Source organism: Symphalangus syndactylus, chromosome 9 (assembly GCF_028878055.3).
Source record: "Symphalangus syndactylus isolate Jambi chromosome 9, NHGRI_mSymSyn1-v2.1_pri, whole genome shotgun sequence".
NCBI classification, from domain to species: domain Eukaryota; kingdom Metazoa; phylum Chordata; class Mammalia; order Primates; family Hylobatidae; genus Symphalangus; species Symphalangus syndactylus.
In genome coordinates this window covers 55,243,682-55,264,506 of record NC_072431.2, presented here as the reverse complement: position 1 = coordinate 55,264,506, position 20,825 = coordinate 55,243,682, and the positions used below count along the sequence as shown (strand labels likewise).

The 20,825-nt window shown below is 47.0% G+C and overlaps 1 protein-coding gene across 3 annotated transcripts in view; it reads right to left on the bottom strand.

Annotated features, from left to right (window-relative positions):
* Nucleotides 1-5,123: 5,123 nt before the first annotated feature.
* LOC129489542 (oncomodulin-1) overlaps nt 5,124-20,825 on the bottom strand; it is a 33,892-nt gene continuing 18,190 nt past the window's right edge. For 2 of the 3 annotated variants that reach the window (XM_055292263.2, XM_055292265.2), the window contains 4 exons: nt 10,584-10,651; nt 8,950-9,082; nt 7,529-7,638; nt 5,124-5,426 (listed from right to left, as the gene is read on the bottom strand). In XM_055292263.2, the coding sequence (XP_055148238.1) occupies nt 5,401-5,426; nt 7,529-7,638; nt 8,950-9,082; nt 10,584-10,644 (330 nt within the window). In that variant the 5' untranslated portion in view covers nt 10,645-10,651 and the 3' untranslated portion in view covers nt 5,124-5,400. Of the gene's footprint in view, nt 5,427-7,528; nt 7,639-8,949; nt 9,083-10,583; nt 10,669-20,825 lie in introns of those variants that run through there. The other variant, XM_063646107.1, reaches the window with a different exon arrangement.

Below are 20,825 nucleotides of genomic sequence, written 5' to 3'. Positions count from 1 at the left end.
GAGATACGGCAAGTGACCATTGGATCACCTACACCTACAAAGTTTGCCCCTTCCCCCCATTCCTTCAGCACAGGTCTGGAGGCAGATGGGGCACTGTGTGTGCCACGGGAGCAATATCAGAGGTGGCAGACTCCCCAGAGTGGCTGTTCCTGTACCTTGTCGCCTGGAATTCCCTTGCCTTTGAGTTGTGTGGGTTGTGGCATAGTTGGGATGGCTTGTTACGGTTATTTGGATTCAAGCCTTGGCAGCATATGGTTTGACCAAACTCAAGAAGACTTTGGTTTAGATTACCTTATCTGTCACATAATAAGTTTGGAAGCAGAACCACTTCCCTTATCCAGCCTGGCAGAATAGACCACATTTAGGGAAGTGATGAGTTGGAATTCGGACTTGAGACAGATCTGGGTATATATCCACTTTTGCCATTCACCAACTGCACCAATCTCCTTGCACCAAAGAAGAGATAGAGACTCTCTCGAAGAGATACTCTCTTGTCTCTATCTCTTATTTGGAAAATGGCTGATAGTAAATTCCTGCCAAGTGAGAATTTCACTTGAAGAATTAAATGGGACTATGAATGTGCATCGAGTGCCGGCACCTAATCATTATTTCATAAACAATTGGTACTGTTCCTTGCTATTGACTTTCCCAATTAGCTTGCTCTAGTGCATGAAATGATTCCATTAGAAATACATGTTTTGGCTGGGTGTGGTGGCTCATGCCTGTAATCCCAGCACTTTGGGAGGCCAAGGCTGGCAGATCACTTGAGGCCAGGAGTTTGAGACCAGCCTGGCCAAAATGGCAAAACCACGTGTCTACAAAAAATACAAAAATTAGCTGGGCGTGGTGGTGCACACCTGTAATCTCAGCTCTCAGGAAGCTGAGGCAAAAGATTGCTTGAACCTGGGAGGTGGAGGTTGCATGAGCTGAGACTGTGCCACTGCACTCCAGTCTGGGCAACAGAGCGAGACTCTGACTCAAAAAGAGAAAAAAAAAAGAAGAAAATTTCTGGCTATTTATCCCTTTTGTATACATCTAAGCATTTTCCCTAAGACAGTCAGATGTAATGGTCTTGACCTAATCCAATCCTAACAGGCTTGTCTTTACTCACACCAGTTTTTAATTGTGGTGTTTGGATTTGGGGAATGCTCTTGGGGTGTTTAATTCCACCTATGAATATGAGTAAACCTCTTTGGGCACGAATTTGTTTTTGTAGAGATGGGTCTTGCTATGTAAGACTTAATGACGTAGTGTTCCCTGGTGGCTTCATATAACCCCTTTAGTCATTTTTCCTATTCAGGTGCCCTCCTGATTGACAAAAAAGAAATAAGAAAAATTAGGCTGGGCATATGGCTCATGCCTATAATCCCAGCACTTTCAGAGGCCGAGGTGGGAGGACTGCTTCAGGCCAGGAGTTCAAGACCACCCTGGTCAACATAGTGAGACCCCCCCCAAATCTCTATTAAAAAAAAAAGAGAGAGAGAGAAATCCATGCTCTTAACCTAGATTAGGGTCAGGTTGTCTCAGCAGCTCCAGTGGGTAATGGAGTTCTTGGTCCATGAAAAACTCACAACTGTGATTTAAAAAGCGTTATCATCCACGTTGTTTCTTTGAGGTGTCTATGGTGGTCAGAAGCCCCATGGAATGACAGAATCACCCATTTAGAACTGTCGATGAGATAAAGAATCCTTAGCTGGGGACGGTCGGTGGAGTGAAAAGAAAATAGCAGAGCAGAATACCAGCGTATGGTGTGGCAGTGAAGGCAAAATGTGGATTGTTTTAATAAGAATCAAGGCTCAGCCAGGTGTGGTGGCTCACACCTGTAATCCCAGCACTTTGGGAGGCCTAGGTGGGTGGATCACCTGAGGTCAGGAGTTTGAGACCAGCCTGACCAACATGGTGAAGCCCCGTCTCCACTAAAAATACAAAACTTAGTTGGGTGTGGTGGTGCATGCCTGTAATCCCAGCTACTCAGGAGGCTGGGGCAGCAGAATCACTTGAGCCTGGGAGGCAGAGGTTGCAGCGAGCTACTGCACTCCAGCCTGGGCAACACAGTGAGACTCTGTCTCAAAAAACAAAACAAAAGTCACTATGCTGAGAGTGATAATGTAAAAAAAAAAAAAAAATTTGTCCCTGTCCCCCTAAAGTCATCTTGAGGCCCCCTACTACTATGTTCCCCATACTTTGAGGAACTGCGTTTAACATGACCCTCAGAAAACAGAGTTTCAAAAGCCACTAAGCTAGTTAGTGTGCCAGAAGCAATCTGGAAGAGCCCCAAGGCCTCTTGTGAGCTGGAGGGTTTAGTAAAAAGTGTGAGCTTTTACACAGCTCTCCAGAAAATGCCTCAGTTGTTCCCAAGAGTCCTCAACTTGCAGGGTTAGCCCAAGAGAAGAACTTTAATGTGCCACCTGGAAACCAGCCTGGTGAGAATTTCCTGGCCTAAGACTGCCCAGCCCTAATGACAGCCCTGTAACAGAACCCCGGAGGCTCACCTCAAACTGAAGGCAAGGCCAGGTGTACTGGGCTCAGGTGAATCGCCTTAGAGCCAGGAAACCAGTGGCTGAGAAAGAGAAGGGGGAGGTGTCAGAGGATTGGGTGAGAGCAGGTGAGCCTCTCTGAGAGCTTCTCTCTCTCTCTCTCTCTTTTTTTTTTTTTTGAGAACTTGTTTCTTGAAGAAGAAGATGGCTGGGTATGGTGGCTAAGATTGGGTTGGAATCCTTTGGGAGGCCTAGGCGGGCGGATCACCTGAGATAAGGAATTCGAGACCAGCCTGGCCAACATGGTGAAACCCTGTCTTTTTTTTATTATTAATTTTTTTTTTGCATACAAAACAATAAACATTTTCTAAAAGTACATACAAACAAAAAGATGCATATCAAACATATTAGGAAGGTTGCACATGGGAAGACGGGGAATAGAAATGGGGGGTGGGAATTAAAGAAAATAAATGAGAGAGGGACTTTGTATGGATCAATGATGATAACTCAATCCTCTATTTGACAAAGAAGAAGGAGAAGGAAGAGGAAGAAAAAGCAAGTGGGATAAAGGATCAGAAAGGGAGGAAAATAGAAAAAATTAGAGTATGACTCCAGGGTAGACCTGTTTTGTTGTCGCTTGGTTGGTTGGTCTGTTGTATTTTTCATATGTTTCACCATGTTGGCCAGGCTGATCTCGAACTCCTAGCCTCAAGTGATCAACCTGCCTCGGCCTCCCAGAGTGCCGGGACTACAGGCGTGAGCCACCACGTCCAGCCCCCACATTGCGTCTGGCCTCCGTGGTAGACCTCCCAGACGGGGCGGCGGGGCAGAGGCGCTCCCCACATCCCAGATAGGGCAGCCCGGCAGAGGCGCTCCTCACTTCCCAGACGATGGGGGGCCGGGCAGAGGCGCTCCTCACTTCCCAAACGATGGGGGGCTGGGCAGAGGCGCTCCTCACTTCCCAAATGATGGGGCGCCGGGCAGAGGCGCTCCTCACTTCCCAGACGATGGGGGGCCCGGCAGAGGCGCTCCTCACTTCCTGGACAGGGCGGCTGGGCAGAGGCGCTCCTCACCTCCCAGACGGGGCGGCTGGGCAGAGGCCCTCCTCACATCCCAGACGATGGGCGGCCAGGCAGAGACGCTCCCCACCTCCCAGACGGGGTGGCGGCCGGGCGGAGGCTGCAATCCCAGCACCCTGGGAGGCCAAGGCAGGCGGCTGGGAGGCGGAGGCTGCAGCGAGCCAAGACCACGCCACCGCACTCCAGCCTGGAAACCGTCTTTAAAAATACAAAATTAGCTGCACACGGTGGCGGGCATCTGTAATCCCAGCTACTCAGGAGGCTGAGGCAGGAGAATCGCTTGAACCCGGGAGGCGGAGTTTGCAGTGGGCTGAGATGATGCCACTGCACTCCAGCCTGGGTGACAGAGTGAGACTGCCTCAAAAAAAAAGAAGAAAAAGGACTTGAAAGTGGGTCTGTGGTGGCTCACACCTGCAATCCCAGCACTTTGGGAGGCTGAAGTGGGAGGATGGCTTGAGACCAACAGTTCCAAACCAACTCAGGCAATAGAGCGAGACCCTCCCCCACCATCTCTAATAAATACACAATAAAAAGTAAGGCTGGGCGCAGTGGCTCACGCCTGTTATCCCAACACTTTGGGAGGCTGAGGTGGAAGGATGGCTTGAGCCCAGGAGTTTGAGATCAGCCTGAGCAACATAGCTAGACCTCACCTCTACCAAAAATACAAAAGTTAGCCGGGTGTGGTGGTGCATGCCTGTAGTCTCAGCTACTCAGGAAGCTGAGGTGGGAAGATGGTTTGAGTCTAGGAGGCAGAGGTTGCAGTGAGCTGAGATCGTGCCACTGCACTCCAGCCTGGGTGACAGAGCCGGACCTTGTCTCAAATAAATAAATAATAAAGAGGAAATGGGTCCATTTATACTAACCTGGAATCCCAAGTCTCTCCTGAGCTTTACAGACCACTACAGACATATATTCTGTTTTGTCTTGTACCTTTTGCTTTTAATTAAAAGCAAATTGGCTTTCTAACACATGGCAGAAAGCACACCGGTAAGAGTGACTGGCTGGGTGCAGTGGCTCACGCCTGTAATCCCAGCACTTTGAGAGGCCAAGGTGGGTGGATCACTTGAGGTCAGGAGTTTGAGACCAGCCTGGCCAACATGGTGAAACCCCATCTCTACTAAAAATACAAAAATTAGCTGGGCGTGGTGGTGTGCACCTGTAATCCCAGCTACTTGGGAGGCTGAGGCGGGACAATAGCTTGAACTCAGAAGGCAGAGGTTGCAGTGAACCAAGATTGAGCCACTGCACTCCAGCCTGGGTGACAGAGACTCTGTCTCAAAAAAAAAAAAAAAGAAGAGAGAGTGACTTTATGCTGGCTAAAATCCCTTCCTATTAATTTCAGTGTCAGAAAATTTGCTGAGAAAAATCCTAGCTTGACAATGGCATTTGTTTGTGACTTTAAAGAAACAACCAAAAAAACCATCCAAAACCTGATTTCCTTGTTGGCTCGAGCATAACACCAGTATGGCCCGCTCCAAGCTTGATGGGACCAGAAACCCTACAAAAAGCCCTTGGTCCCAGCTTGTTTGAGTGTCGTGCTGAGAAAAAAAACACGCCCACACATCAGCAGATGATGAGAAGCCTGTCTTTATTGGGTGATTTTTAGAGGCATTGCCTGCCGGGGGAAGGGGGCTTACAGAAGTTGTCAGGGCATATACCCACCACCAAGACACTCATCAGTGACTCTCTCGTGACCTCGCTAAAACAATGAGCAAACTGCAGAAGGTTTTCAGGGGAAATTTACAAATTAGGTAGGGGTAGGATGTGGGGTTCCCCATTCCCAGGGCTTTGGAATCATTCCAGGTGATCATCCCTTTCTCTCTTTTCGCCAGAGACTGGGGCTTTTAAGAATGCACCATTTCCTGGAATTCTAGAACAGAAGAGGTGAGAACAGAGTCAGTGGAAGTGGCTTGGTTCTTTACAGACATGCCGTGGCCAATGAGAATTCCAAAGAGGGAAGGAAGCGAAGAAAATTGTCAGATGATGGGCATGGCCCCCTTGGAGGGCACAAAAGAAAGAAAACCTGGCCGGGCGCAGTGGCTCACGCCTGTAATCCCAGCATTTTGGGAGGCCGAGGCGGGTGGATCATGAGGTCATGAGATCGAAACCATCCTGGCCAAAATGGTGAAACACTGTCTCTACTAAAAATACAAAACTTAGCTGGGCGTGGTGGTGCACGCCTGTAGTCCCAGCTACTTGGGAGGCTGAGGCAGGAGAATCACTTGAACCTGGGAGGCGGAGGTTGCAGTGAGCCGAAATCACGCCATTGCACTCCAGCCTGGGCGAGAGAGCCAGACTTCATCCCCAAAAAAAAAAAAGAAAGAAAGAAAGAAAGAAAGAAAGAAAGAAAGAAAGAAAGAAAGAAAGAAAGAAAGAAAAACCTGGGTATCAATGCCTATATCTCAAGGGAGTCCACAGGGTTCCGTTTCTCTGAATAATCTTATTTAACAAACATCTTCAGCTTTGCAATAGAGGCCTTTGAATTAGAACTTGTCAAGCCCATCATTTCTCCCTGACAATGAATGAATTCAGTGTAATTACCTGTGACCATCTGTGAACATTTAACTTTTTGTCTGGTCAATTTCAGACAGGAAGGGGAGGTTTTCTTTCGCTATTCTGTAGCTGGGTATTGCATTTTTAGAATATACTTGATAGGGTGGGACTTTGAACTGACTTTCCTCCATTGAACCAAACTCCAAAAGTTTCTGTTACTAAAAGAAGGATGATAGTAATAATAACAAGGTATGGATGTTACAGATTGATATAAAGAACTGAGGACTTGCTTTATATTTATTGGTAAGCTTTGTTTATTTGGAAATCTTTCGTGGTTATATTTATCTTTTTTTTTTCTTTTGAGATAGAGTTTCACTCTTGTTGCCCAGGCTGGAGTGCAATGGTGCCATCTTGGCTCACTGCAACCTCTGCCTCCCAGGTTTAAGCAATTCTCCTGCCTCAGCTTCCTGAGTAGCTGGGATTACAGGTGCCCACCACCATGCCTAGCTAATTTTTTATATTTTCAATAGAGATAGGGTTTCACCATGTTGGTCAGCCTAGTCTTGAACTCCTGACTTCAGGGGATCTGCCCACCTTGGCCTCCGAAAGTGCTGGGATTATAGGCCTGAGCCACCATGCCCAGCCAGTGGTTATGTTTAAATAAGGCAATCCCCCCTTACCTAATCTGTTTTTATGAGCTATCTATCTGCATTAACTCCCATGTAGTAAGCGATCGTGGTATAATTTTGAACAGGTATTTTTTTTTAATAAGCATCTAATGTAGCAGTTTTAAATTTCAAATTAGCACCACCAGAAGGACCACCATACGTTCTGCTGAGTTGGCAGGCACAAAGTAGTTAAAAAGCATGCTAGCAACATGACAAAATCAAGTGAAAATAGTCCTACAGCTGCGCTAGTGTAGTCTAAAGCTCAAAACTAGGATTCTGCCTCAGAAGACACAATAAATGAGGTTGGCTTATTTGTTCTCTGTTTAATATTATCCCCTTGGCGGGCTAATGTCCAATAAAATATATTTGTCTAAACCCTTGAAGACGAAGAGGCCTTCCTACGCATGCCAGTGGACCCTGGTCTGAGGATGTAAATCTTTCCCTTATTCTGAGGGGTTCAGACCCCACTGGTAGAAATACCTCGCGCTGTATGCAGGTGCATTACGGTTGGCAGGTGCAAATAATTGGCCAGGTGGCTAGCTAGTCCCCTAGTCAGGTGAAGGATATTTTGCAGCTCATAGACAATGACCGTGCGACCAGCTTCTATAGTACCTACTGAGCATTATGCCAGGGTTTTTACACACATCATTTCCATCGTTACTTTAGTCCCATTTTACAGATGAGAAGACTGAGGCTCGGTAAGGTTAAGAAAGGGAGATTTTAAGACACATTGGTCTGATCTCACAGCCCAAGCCCTCACGGATGCTCCCTGAGCTAGAGTGTTTTATGCTATGTACACGTGTGGACATACCCTCTGCTCCAATTTTTCCATCTCCATCATTATCCGCCGCAGCCATCAAGGACTTGGTTTCTGACTCGGTCAGTTCTCTGGCACCACTCGCAAACTTCTGGAGGAAAAACCTACAGGATAGTAAAGATCCATGGGGATTTTCCAAAAGATCATGCGTCTCTGTGTTTACACTTTTGTTTTTCCTTTAAGCAAATCATCTGTTTCCAGCACCTGCAATAATTAGCCAAGGTCTTAGCAAGCAAAGGTTTCCTTAAGCTGTAGAAACCAATGGTGGGCACTTCATTTTTAAGGTTTTGTTTGTTTGTTTCTTTATTTATTTTTGAGACAGGATCTTGCTCTGTCACCCAGGCTGGAATGCAGTGATACCATCATGGCTCACTGCAGCCTCAACTTCCCGGGCTCAATCAATCCTCCTGCCTCAACCTCCCGAGTAGCTGGGACTACAGGTGCCCCCCACCATGCCCCACTAACAATTGTATTTTTTTTTTTTTTTTGTAGAGACAAGGTTTTGTCATGTTGCCCAGACTGGTCTTGAACTCCTGGGCTCGCTCAAGCAATCTGCCCATCTCAGCCTCCCAAAGGGCTGGGATTGTAGGTGTGAGCCACAGTGCCTGGCCCATTTTTAAGTTTTTAGTATTTTTTAATTTATTTATTTCTATTTATTTATTTATTTATTTATTTATTTATTTATTTATTTGAGACAGAGTCTCTCTCTGTCACCCAGGCTGGAGCGCAGCTGCACGATCTGGGCTCACTGCAACCTCTGCCTCCTGATTTCAAGTGATTCTTGTGCTTCAGTCTTCTGAGTAGCTGGAATTACAGGCATGAGCAACCACGCTTAGCCAAGTTTTTAGTTTTTTAAAGTCCATTTGCCAAAGGAAATCCTTTACATGAAAGAATCTTTGGGCTGGGTGCGGTGGCTCACACCTGTAATCCCGGCACTTTGGGAGGCCAAGGCAGGAGGATCACTTGAAGCCAGGAGTTTCAGACCAGCCTGGGCAACATGGTGAAACTCCATCTCTACTCGAAATATGAAAATTAGCTGGATGTGGTGGCATGCACCTGTAATCCCAGCAACTTGGGAGACTGAGGCATGAGAATCACTTGAAATTGGAAGGTGGAGGCTGCAGGGAGCTGAGATCACCCCACTGCACTCCAGCCTGGGCGACAGAGTGAGACCCTGTCTCATAAAAAAAAAAAAAAAAAGAATCTTTGCACCTGCAGTCTGCACTGCCCACGTTGAGGCCTTTGCATGGGTACATGTGCGGTCAGCTGACTCATGGCCTTTGCTTTAACGATGCTTGGCTGAGTGACCAACACCAAGGCTGGCTATTGAAGAAATACTGAGCAACCTGGCCCCCACTGCACCCCAGGCCCACCCAGCAGTGCCAGGTACCAGATCGACTCAGGACAAAGCTTACTTAAGCTCTTCTTCATCCAGGTACCCGCTCTGGTCGTTGTCTATGAACCGGAAAACATCCTTCACCTGACTGGCTGACATCTTGGAGAGGCCTGATGTCTGGAAGAATTTTTGGGGTTCAAAAGTGTCTGGGTCTAAAGAACAGAGAATTGGTTATTCTGACACTCATTGGATCACATTCTATATTGGGGCCAAGGTACTGAAAACACATATGATTAAAAATACTTCAACAATATCCCTGAGCTACAGGGATGCTCAACTGGTCCAAGATTTGGGGACAGCCAAGACTTGATGGCTCTGTGATGGCATCCCATGTCCCCTCCGCCCCAGTCTTCCCTCCTCCACTTGGTTTTGTGCATTTCCCTTTTCCCTCCTCCTCTCCTCTGTGCCTCCCCCTCCCCCTGGCCCACTTTACAGGCTGTGTGGCCGAGCTCCCAACATCCCTGGTTTAATTGGTAGGGGGAAATGCAATCACTGGATTTCAACAGGCTAAATGGCCTTTGGCGATTTCTTTCTTCTTTTTTTGAGACAGAGTCTCACTCTGTCGCCAGGCTGGAGTGCAGTGGCGTGATCTCGGCTCACTGCAACCTCTGCCTCCCAGGTTCAACTGATTCTCCTGCCTCAGCCGCCTGAGTAGCTGGAATTACAGGCGTGCACTCCCATGCCAAGCTCATTTTTGTATTTTTAATAGAGACAGGGTTTTGCCATGCTGGCCAGGTTGGTCTTGAACTCCTGACCTCAAGTGATGCACCAGCCTCGGCCTCCCAAAGTGCCGGGATTACAGGCGTGAGCACCACACCTGGCCCTTCAGTGATTTCTTGCTTTCATGTTTAGTAGTTTTCTTTTGTCTTACAGAAGTGTAATCGTGTGCTTAGATCCCAGATCTCTATAATTTTAGCTAATAAATAGCAGTTTTCTTCTCCGATTCCATGAATTTTCCAGCCAAGCTCTTATTTATTTATTTAGAGACAGAGTCTCACTCTGTCGTCCAGGCTGGAGTGCAGTGTAGTGATCATAGCTCACCACAGCCTCAACCTCCTGGGCTTGAGTGATCCTCCTACCTCAGTCTCCCAGGTAGCTAGGACCACAGGCACATGCCATCATGCCCTGCTAGTTTTTATTTTTATTGTTATGTTGTAGAGATGGAGTCTTGCTATGTTGCCCAGGCTGGTCTCAAACTCCTAGGCTCAAACAGTCCTCTCACCTTGGCCTCCAAAAAGTGTTGGGATTACAGATGTGAGCCACCATGCCTGGCATATATATATTTGGAGACAGAGTCTTGCTCTGTCATCTAGGCTGGAGTGCAGTGGCACGATCTCAGCTCACTGCAACCTCCTCCTCCTGGGTTCAAGCAATTCTCTGCCTCAGCCTCCCGAGTAGCTGGGATTACAGGTGCCCACCACCACGCCCGGCTAATTTTTTTTGTATTTTTAGTAGAGATGGGGTTTCACCATCTTGGCCAGGCTGGTCTCAAACTCCTGACCTCGTGATCCACCTGCCTCAGCCTCCCAAAGTGCTGGGATTACAGGTGTGAGCCACTGCGTTTGGCCACCTGGCCTACATTTTGATTTTGTGTTGCCTCGCTGGAGGTGCAAAGCTGTGAAGAAATCCCATCCCCGCCCCCGTCCCCTCTACCTCGGCATTCCTGGAGCGCTGCTGCAATGTCGTCAGCACTGAGCACGTCCGTGATGCTCATTTTCTACCTACACACACAGAATAAACGAGAGGTGATAAGCCACAAACAGGAACGTGCACATCCAGGGGAAACACATCTTCCCAGGCCCACTGAAACTGTATGTGTGTCTAGATTTTTTTTTTTTTTTTTTAATTAAGACGGAGTCTCATTCTGTCACCCAGGCTGGAGTGCAATGGTGTGATCTCGGCACACCACAACCTCCGCCTCCTGGGCTCAAGTGATTCTCCTGCCTCAGCCTTCTGAGTAGCTGGGATTACAGGTGCGCACTACCACGCCTGGCTAATTTTTGTGTTTTTAGTAGAGACGGGGTTTCGCCATATTGGCCAGGCTGGTCTCGAGCTCCGACCTCAGGTGATCTGCCTGCCTTGGCCTCACAAAGTGCTGGGATTACAGGCATAAGCCACCGAGCCAGGCCTGTCTAGAATTTTTAAAATGTGACAAGCATGGTTTTGTATTAAGTGACGGGACAGAATATCCAAATTAAAACCAGATACCGAAAAGACCCCAGCCCTTTTTGTCTCAGAGCCTTCAATTGAATATACGCCAAAAATGAAAAAAAAAAAAACACCATGACCCAAAGAAGGATTCAATTGTTTTCTTATAAAAATTATACTGACATAATCAGTCATTTACACAGGCAGCTCTAAACCGTGTTACAAATGCACTGGCATTTTCCTACAGCAGCCCGAGAGATGCAATGTTGCAAATTCCACCTGGGAAAGGATACAGTTTGGGCTGCTTGCAGACATTCTGTGGAAGAAGGCATGCCACCTGTCCTGAAAGGTGGGAAGCAGATGGATGAAAAGCCCATCTCCCAGAGATTAAAATCCTTCCAGGTGTCAGAGCCATGGGAAAACAGAAGTCTAAGCACCTGAGCCTAATATGAATGCATGCAGTGAAGAAGAGTCTGGGGTCTGATGGGTCCACCAGTTACTCACCGTTTTAGGTTTCCCCCCAGGAAGAACCAGGAAAAACAGTTGAAGGAGCAAAACAACAGAAGTGCTTTTGCTACCTTACTCACCTACCTTATATAGGCTAGAAAAAGTGATAGTTACAACCTCTTAGATTTCCTTTTCAAGGATCAAGTGGATGTAGCTCAAATGTCTTGTCTTACTCATGAAACCTCTTTTTTGTTCTATTTATATCTCAAGGGAATGTGGGTGGGAACAGCCAATTGTAAAAACAAAACAAAACAATACAAAAACAAACCTCAACAAACCTTAACTAAGGTTTCAATTCTGCAAAGGAACCCTGTTGGCAAAGTGTGGAGAAGGTTCTAGATGCCTGGTAAGGTGGAGATGGTGGTCTGAACTAAGACAAACACATACAGGGTACTCTGTAAGCTGAAAAGGCTCCCCAGATGTTAGCAGGTACCGTTGGAGGCAGGCCTGTTTTCAGCTTTGGGAACTACGTGTGTGTAAGGCTGACCTCAATCTGGAGTTGACAGACTCAAAGCCATTGCCACCAAGTGCACACACAGGACTTGTCCGGCACAGGAGACAGGCCTAAGTGACGCGATTTTCCTACAAAACTCTTGACTTTGACATTTCCCAGGTATACCATAAATTGCACACACTCAAGAGGCAAAAAGGAGGAAATGAAACCAGCATCCCCAACCCCCAAAACTAACATGTTCAGAAAACAAATATTCTGAGGCTGAGGCCAGGACTAGATACCTCAAGATTTTGTTTCTGTTGTGACAGGGTCTTGCTCTGTTGCCCAGGCTGGAGTGCAGTGGCACGATCTCAGCTCACTGCAGCCTTGACCTCCCAGGCTCAAGTGATGCTCCCACCTCAGTCTCCCAAGTAGCTGGTACTACAGGCACACACCACCATGCCTGGCTAATTTTTTTCATATACATATTTTTTGGAGAGACAGCGTTTTGCCATGTTGCCTAGGCTGGTCTCGAACTCCTGGGCTTGAGTAATTCTCCCACCTCAGCCTCCCAAAGTGCTGGGATTACAGGTGTGAATCACCATGCCCAGCCTTTTTTTTTTTTTTTTTTTTTAATTTTCAGTAAACATTTATTGAGCCTTTACATGGCCAGCACTGTGCTAGATTCTTCTTTTTAATTATTGTGGCAAAAACCACATTCCATAAAATATATAATCTTAACGATTTTTTGTTTGTTTGTTTGTTTTTGAGATGGAGTCTCAACTCTGTCACCCAGGCCTGGAGTGCAGTGATACAATCTCGGCTCACTGCAAGCTCTGCCTCCTGGGTTCACACCATTCTCTTGCCTCAGCCTCCTGAGTGGCTGGGACTACAGGCGCCCGCCACCACGCCTGGCTAATTTGTTTTATTTTTAGTAGAGATGGGGTTTCACCGTTTTAGCCAGGATGGTCTTGATCTCCTGACCTCATAATCTGCCCACCTCGGCCTCCCAAAGTGCTGGGATTACAGGTGTGAACCACCATGCCCGGCCAATCTTAACCATTTTTAAGTGTATGTATAGTGCAATAGCGTTAACTCTTGGCGCATTGTTGAACGAGAGATTCTCTATAATTTATTCAGCCTGAAAAATGGAAACTGTATCCATTGAGTGCCACAACTCCCCTGTTCCCCCACCTCCCAGTAAGCATCATTGTACTTTCTGCTTCTAAGAGTTTGACTACTGGCTGGGCGCAGTGGCTCATGCCTGTAATACCAGCACTTTGGGAGGCCGAGGTGGGCAAATCAAGAGGTCAGGAGTTCGAGACCAGCCTGGCCAACATGGTGAAACCCCATCTCTACTAAAAATACAAAAATTAGCTGGGCATGGTAGCCTGTAATCCCAGCTACTCGGGAGGCTGAGGCAGGAGAATCACTTGAATCTGGGAGGTGGAGGTTGTAGTGAGCCAAGATCACGCCACTGTACTACAGCCTGGGTGACAGAGTGAGACTCCACCTCAAAAAAAAAAAAAAAAAAAGAGTTTGACTACTTTATCTAGGGACATCATGTAAGTGGAATCATATAGTATTTGTCATTTTCAGACTGGTTTATTTCACTGAGTATAATGTACTCAAGGTGCATCCATGTTGTGGCATGTGTCAGGATCTCTTTTTTTTTTTTTTTTTTTTTGAGATGGAGTCTTGCTCTGTCACCCAGGCTGGAGTGTAGAGGCGTGATCTTGGCTCACTACAACCTCCACCTCCTGGGTTCAAGCCATTCTCTTGCCCCAGCCTCCTGAGTAGCTGGGATTACAGGCACATGCTACCACATTTGGCTAATTTTTGTATTTTTAGTAGAGATAGGGGTTTCACCATGTTGGCCAGGCTGGTCTCGAACTCCTGACCTCAAGTGATCCACCTGCCTCGGCCTCCCAAAGTGCTGGGATTACAGGTGTGAGCTGCTGTGCCTGGCCTAGGATCTCCTTTTTAAAAACTGGATTCATGTTTTTCATTTGTTCGTTTTCCATTTTTATTTTTATTTGTTTTTGAGACAGAGTTTCGCTCTTCAGGCTGGAGTGCAGTGGTGTGATCTTGGCTCACTGCAGCCTTGACCTCCTGGGCTCAGGCAACCCTCCCAGCTCAGCCCCTCGGGAGGCTGGGACTACAGGCACACACCACCACACCTGGCTAATTTTTTGTATTTTCTTGGTGGAAACGGGGTCCTCACGATGTTGCCCGGGCTGGTCTCAAACTCCCGGACTCAAGTGATCCGCCTTGCTCGGCTTCCCAAAGTGCTGGGATTACAGGCGTGAGCCACTGTGCCCAGCCTCAAGTTTTTAAAAAGTGCAAAAATAGATCCCATGTTGCAATCAGAAACATACAGTGGCTTAGAAGTAGACAATTCAGGCCGGGTGCGGTGGCTCAGGCCTGTAATCCCAGCACTTTGGGAGGCCAAGGCAGGCGGATCACCTGAGGTTGGGAGTTCGAGACCAGCCTGACCAACATGGAGAAACCCCGTCTCTACTAAAAATACAAAATTAGCTGAACGTGGTGGCGCATGCCTGTAATCTGGGCTACTCGAGAGGCTGAGGCAGGAGAATTGCTTGAACCGGGGAGGTAGAGGTTGCAGTGAGCCGAGATCACGCCATTGCACTCCAGCCTGGGCAACAAGAGCAAAACTCCATCTCAAAAAAAAAAAAAAAAAAGAAGTAGACAATTCAGGATACCTAGAGCAAGACCTCAGACTCTTTCCTGGGTAAAAGAGTGGGCCTCTTCACTTTGCCCCAAATATATTCTCCTACCAAGATGGTATGCACCCTAGTGTCATCAGTGAACAGTTTCTGTCAGGGATACCTGCAGCCTCTCCTAAATGACCAAACCTCCAGCTGGCACCCTATCTCTCATCCACATTTTATTCCCCAGTGCCTAGCCCAGGACTCACCTAGATTTAGGTGCTCAGCAGTTATTTGATGAATGAATAAATAAAAATAGCAAAAAGAAGTTGAAAATACAATTTCCAACCAGCATCACCTCACCCAGCCCCTTAAAGAAGTTTCTGAAGATTGGGTGTGGTGGCTTATGCCTATAATCTCAGCACTTTGGGAAGCCAAAGTGGGAGATTGCTTGAGCCCAGGAGTTCAAAACTAGCCTGGGCAACATGACAAAGCCTTGTCTCTACAAAAAAATAATAATCATAAATCAGCCCCGGCCACGTGCGGTGGCTCATGTCTGTAATCCCAGCACTTTGGGAGGCTGAGGCGGGTGGATTACCTGAGGTCAGGAGTTCGAGACCAGCCTGGCCAACATAGTGAAATCCCGTCTCTACTAAAAATACAAAATTAGCCCAGTGTGGTGGTGCATGCCTGTAATCCCAGCTACTCTGGAGGCTAAGGCAGGAGGATCGCTTAGAACCCGGGAGGCAGAAGTTGCAGTGAACTGAGATCATGCCACTGCACTCCAGCCTGGGTGACAGAGTGAGACTCTGCCTCGGAAAAAAAAAAAAAAAAAAAACTCAGCTAGGCATGGTGGCGCATGCGTGTGGTGCCGGCTGCTCAGGAGGCTGAGGTGGGAAGATTGATTGAGGCTGGGAAGTAACGGCTGCTGCAAGTTACAATTGCACCACTGCACTCCAGCCTGGGTGACACAGTGAGACCTTGTCTCAAAAAAAAAAAAGTTTCTGAAAATAAGTCTGAAGAGTTTTGAATTAGGTTTCTGACATTAAGTTGCCATAGAAACTAGCTGAGCCCTATCTTTTTCTTTGGGAGTGTTTACAATTGTCCATAGAGATAAAACATTTTTTAAAAATCTGCTCATTTAAATCAAAGTAGCATATGGGTTAAACCAAGATACTTTTTATGTTCATGCTATTTTTCTGATAGAAAATAAAGATACCAGAGACCAGGCCAGGAGTGGTGGCTCATGCCTGTAATCCCAACACTTTGGGAGGCCGAGATGGGAAGATTGCTTGGGCCCAGGAATTCGAGACCAGCCAGGGAGATGTAGTGAGACTCCCATCCCTATAGAAAAATATTGTATTTATTTAAATTTTAAAAAGATAACATATTCAGTGAACATGTTTTCTGAATCAATGAGGCGCTTAAGATGATAACTTGAATTCCATTATGTGCAATCTGAGCATCAAATATTGATTCAGGCCGGGTGCGGTGGCTCATGCCTGTAATCCCAGCACTTTAGGAGGCTGAGGTGGGTGGATCACCTTAGGTCAGGAGTTCGAGACCAGTCTGGCCAGCATGGCGAAACCCTGTGTCTACTAAAAATACAAAAAAATTATCCAGGCATGATGGCGGGTGTCTGTAATCCCAACTACTTGGGAGGCTGAGGCAGGAGAATCGCTTGAACCCGGGAGGTGGAGGTTGCAGTGAGCTGAGATCGTGCCACTACATTCCAGCATGGGTGACAGAGCGAGACTCCATCTCAAAAAAAAAAAAAAAAATCTATCTATCTATATATATATAGATAGACAGATAGATACATTCACACAAAGAGACAATATTGTATAATTCCACTAATACGAGGTACCTAGAATATTCAAATTGACAGAGACAGACAGAATGGTGGTTAGCAGGGCTGGGGGGAGGGGTAATGGGAGTGAGTGTTTAATGGGGACAGAGTTTCAGATTGGGAAGATGAGAAAGTTCTGGAGATGGACGGTGGTGACGGTTGCACAATGTGAATATATTTAATGCCACTGAACTTCAAAAGGGTTAAGATGGGTCGGGTGCGGTGGCGCACGTCTGCAATCCCAGCGCTTTGGAAGGCTGAGGCGGGAGAATTGCTTGAAGCCAGGAGTTTGAGACCAGCCTGGATTACAAAGCACGACCCATCTCTACAAAAAATAGAAAAAATTATCCAGGCATGGTTGTGTGCACCTATGGTCCCAGCTACTCAGGAGGCTGAGGTGAGAGGATCACTTAAGCCCAGGAGTTTGAGGCTGCAGTGAGCTGTGATCACACCACTGCACTCCAGCCTGGTTAACAGAGTGAGACCCTGTCTCTCCAAAGAAAAAAAAAGAAAATGATTAAGATGGTAAATTTCATATTATGTATTTTATGTTGCATATCATGTTATGCATCTGATATGTTACATATGCATAATGATGTGTTGTTTATCATATTTGCATATTTATGTAATGTATATCTATATGTATATATTAACAATTTTTAAACATTGAATCAGTAGTCTTCATTATTTTGGCCACCAATTCCTAATTGCTCCCAGGAAAGAATAGGAGGAAGATGTGGAAGTAGACCTTTTTTTTTTTTTTTTGAGACAGAGTCTCGCTCTGTCACCCAGGCTGGAATGTAGTGGTGCGATCTCGGCTCACTGCAACCTCCACCTCCCAGGTTCAAGAGATTCTTCTGCCTCAGCCTCCCAAGTAGCTGGGATTACAGGTGCCCACCACCATGCCCGGCTAATTTTTTTTTTTTTTTTTTTTTTTAGTAGAGACGGAGTTTCGCTGTGTTGGCCAGGCTGGCCTCCAACTCCTGACCTCAAGTAATCCTCCCCCCTCAGCCTCCCAAAGTGCTGTGATTACAGACATGAGCCACCGCGCCCAGCCTGGCTGCCATTGTGGGGACAAAACTCTTGAATGCATGGGAGACCCTCCTTCCATCATGTATGATGGGCTAGTTGAGAGCACAGTGGACCCACTTCCATGTTCTCTCAACAGACATCACTTCCTAACCATCTCTCAACTTCATCTTCTCTTCACGGACCACTCTCACTACCCCAGCCCAAGCCACCAGCATCTCTTTTGGGAATGGAAACAACTGTGGTGGCCTCCTAACCTTTCTCCACTCATGGTCACCTCCAACCTAGCCAGGTGGGTTTTGAAAAAACCCAAGCATGGCTGGACTCGGTGGCTCATGCCTGTAATCCCAACATTCTGGGAGGCTGAGGCAGGAGCATTGCTTGAGCCCAGAAGTTTGAGACCAGCCTGGGTCATATAGCAAGAACCCATCTCTACAAAAAATGAAAATAACTAAATAATTATCCAGGCTTCTGGGCTTGAGCGGTCCTCCTGCCTCAATCTCCTGAGTAGCTGGGACTACAGGCATGTACCACCACCCCAGGCTAATTTTTAAATTAAATTAAATTAAATTAAATTAAAAAAAATTTTTTTTTGAGATGGAGTTTTGCTCTTGTTGCCCAGTCTGGAGTGCAATGGCAAGATCTAGGCTCACTGCGACCTCTACCTTCCAGATTCAAGCGATTCTCCTGCCTCATCCTCCCAAGTAGCTGGGATTACAGGTGTGTGCCACCCCACCCTGCGAATTTTTTGTAGTTTTAGTAGAGACAGGGTTTTACCATGTTGGCCAAGCTGGTCTTGAACTTCTGACCTCAAGTGGTCCACCCGCCTCGGCCTCCCAAAGTGCTGGGATTACAGGTATGAGCCACTGCATCCGGCCTTAATTTTTTAATTTAATTTTTGTAGATTCAGGGTCTGGCTCTGTCATGCAGGCTGGAGTGCAATGATGCGATTGTGGTTCACTGCAGCCTTGACCTCCTGGGCTCAAGCCATCCTCCCTTCTTGGCCTCCCAAAGTGCTGGTATTACAGGTGTGAGCCACCGTGCCCAGCCCCATTGTCCATTTTTATCTTCGGTCTTTCATTGGCACATCCCTTGTCACAGTGTAACTATTCAATGAACACATTTGAGCAATGCATGAACTGGCTCTCTGAATCTGAATTTCTGCATGCAGCTGTCTTCGTGTGGTGATGTGGGGGATGCGGTGGGATCCAGAGCTATGGGAGTGTTTATTTATAAGTGAGATACTTCTCTAGGAGTGGATTTCCTTTCCCACTCACAGACTGAGCAATAATTGGTTAAATAAGTTTACACACGGGGGTTTGGGACAAGCTCCTTCGTGAGACGAAGTGACTGCTGTTTACAAACGAAGACTATAAAGTGTCTTAGGGCTGCGTGAAAAGGACAGCTTGTGTGTTTCCTGATGGAATGAATGAATAACAAGGATGGGGGATCCCCAGGAGCACACAGCCCCCATCTATAAGAGCTGACCTCTTCTGGGTTTACAGTTTTCATTACCCAGGGGGCAGGGCAAAATGCAACCCACGTGACCTACGATGGGTGTGGAAATGGCACAAGTCCCCTGATTACCGCTGGCCCCGTAATCTGTGGGCTCCAGTACGCAGTGAAAATGCAAGTCCTGCTGGGCGCGGTGGCTGGTGTCTGTAGTTCCAGCTACTCGGGAGGCCGAGGCAGGAGGATTGCTTGAGCCCGGGAGCTCTGGGCTGCAGTGTGCTCTGCCGATTGGGTGTCTCCACTAAGTTTGACATCAGTATGGTGACCTCCTGGGTGCAGGGGACCATCAGGTTGCCTAAGGAGGGGTGAACCAGCCCAGGTTGTAAACGGAGCAAGTCAAAACTCCTGTGCCGACCATAGTGGGATTGTGCCTGTGAATAGCCACTGCACTCCAGCCTGGGCAACATAGTAACACCCCATCCCTAAAAAAAAAAAAAGAAAAAGAAAGAGAAAAGGAAATGCAAGTCCTCTTGTTCAAAGAATTTCAATATGAGGGCCTCAGCGGATTAAATCAAGTGCGCAGGCTTTCCAAGTCCAGACCCTGAAGACTATAGGTCTCACACCCGTGAAGCCTGCCCTGCTCACGACAGGTTTGTACAGCATTGCCCAGTTCACCAATATGATGTCGTGTCATTTAGCCATGGCAACAACTCTGTGAAATATTATTATCCCCATGATGAAAAAGGGACAGATATCCCAGGTCAGGCAGGGTGCGGTGGCTCAAGACTATAATCTCAGCACTTTGGGAGGTTTGCTTGAAGCCAGGAGTTTAAGACCAGCCTAGGCAACAGAGTGAGACCCCATCTCTTTAATTTTTTTTTTTTTTTTTGAGACAAGGACTCACTCTGTCACCCAGGCTTGAGTGCAGTGGTTCGATCATGGCTCACTGCAGCCTCTGCCTCCTGGGCTCAAGTGATCCTCCCACCTCAGCCTCCCGAGTAGCTGTGACCATAGGCACACGCTGCCACATCCAGCTAATTTATTTTTTGTAGAGATTGGGGGGGGTCTCACTATGTTGCCCAGGCTGGTCTCGAACACCTGGGCTCAAGCCATCCTCCCGCTTTGGCCTCCCAAACTGCTGGGATTACAGGTGTGAGCCACTGCGCCCGGCTTTCTGGGCATTTTAATTTGTGGATCACCATGCCTGTTATCCCAGCTACTGGGGAGGAGGCTGAGGCAGGAGAATTGCTTGAACCCAGAAGGTGGAGGTTGCGGTGAGTTGAGATCACGCCATCGCACTCCAGCCTGGGCAACAAGAGCGAAACTCGGTCTAAAAAAAAAAAAAAAAAAAAAAGATACTCACCTCACCAATTAGCGTGATATTTACAAGAATCTCATGTGGTAGTTGTGATGGTTAATTTTATATGTCAATTTGAGTGGGCCATGGGGTCCCCAGATTAAACATTGGCTAAGACTGCATACTTATGTTAACATGTGTTAAGCCTCTGTGCTGACATGTCAAGCACTTCTGTACTCAGCAAGGCAGCAAACATTTTCCACAAGGTACCTCACTGCTCAGAACATTAAGGCAGGTATTGATGCTCCCATTTTACAGATGAAGATAAACTAAATTTCAGAGATTAAATGGCCAGAATGTACCAGCCTTCAGATGCATGCTGAAATCTCTGGTTCCCTGCTTTTCCTACATGGCCTGGACTAATGACTTATTTTGTAAGACACAGAGCACAGAAAACCAGTGAGAAGAAATTATTAATAAGGGCTTGTTCTGGCCCCAGCCAATGGACAGG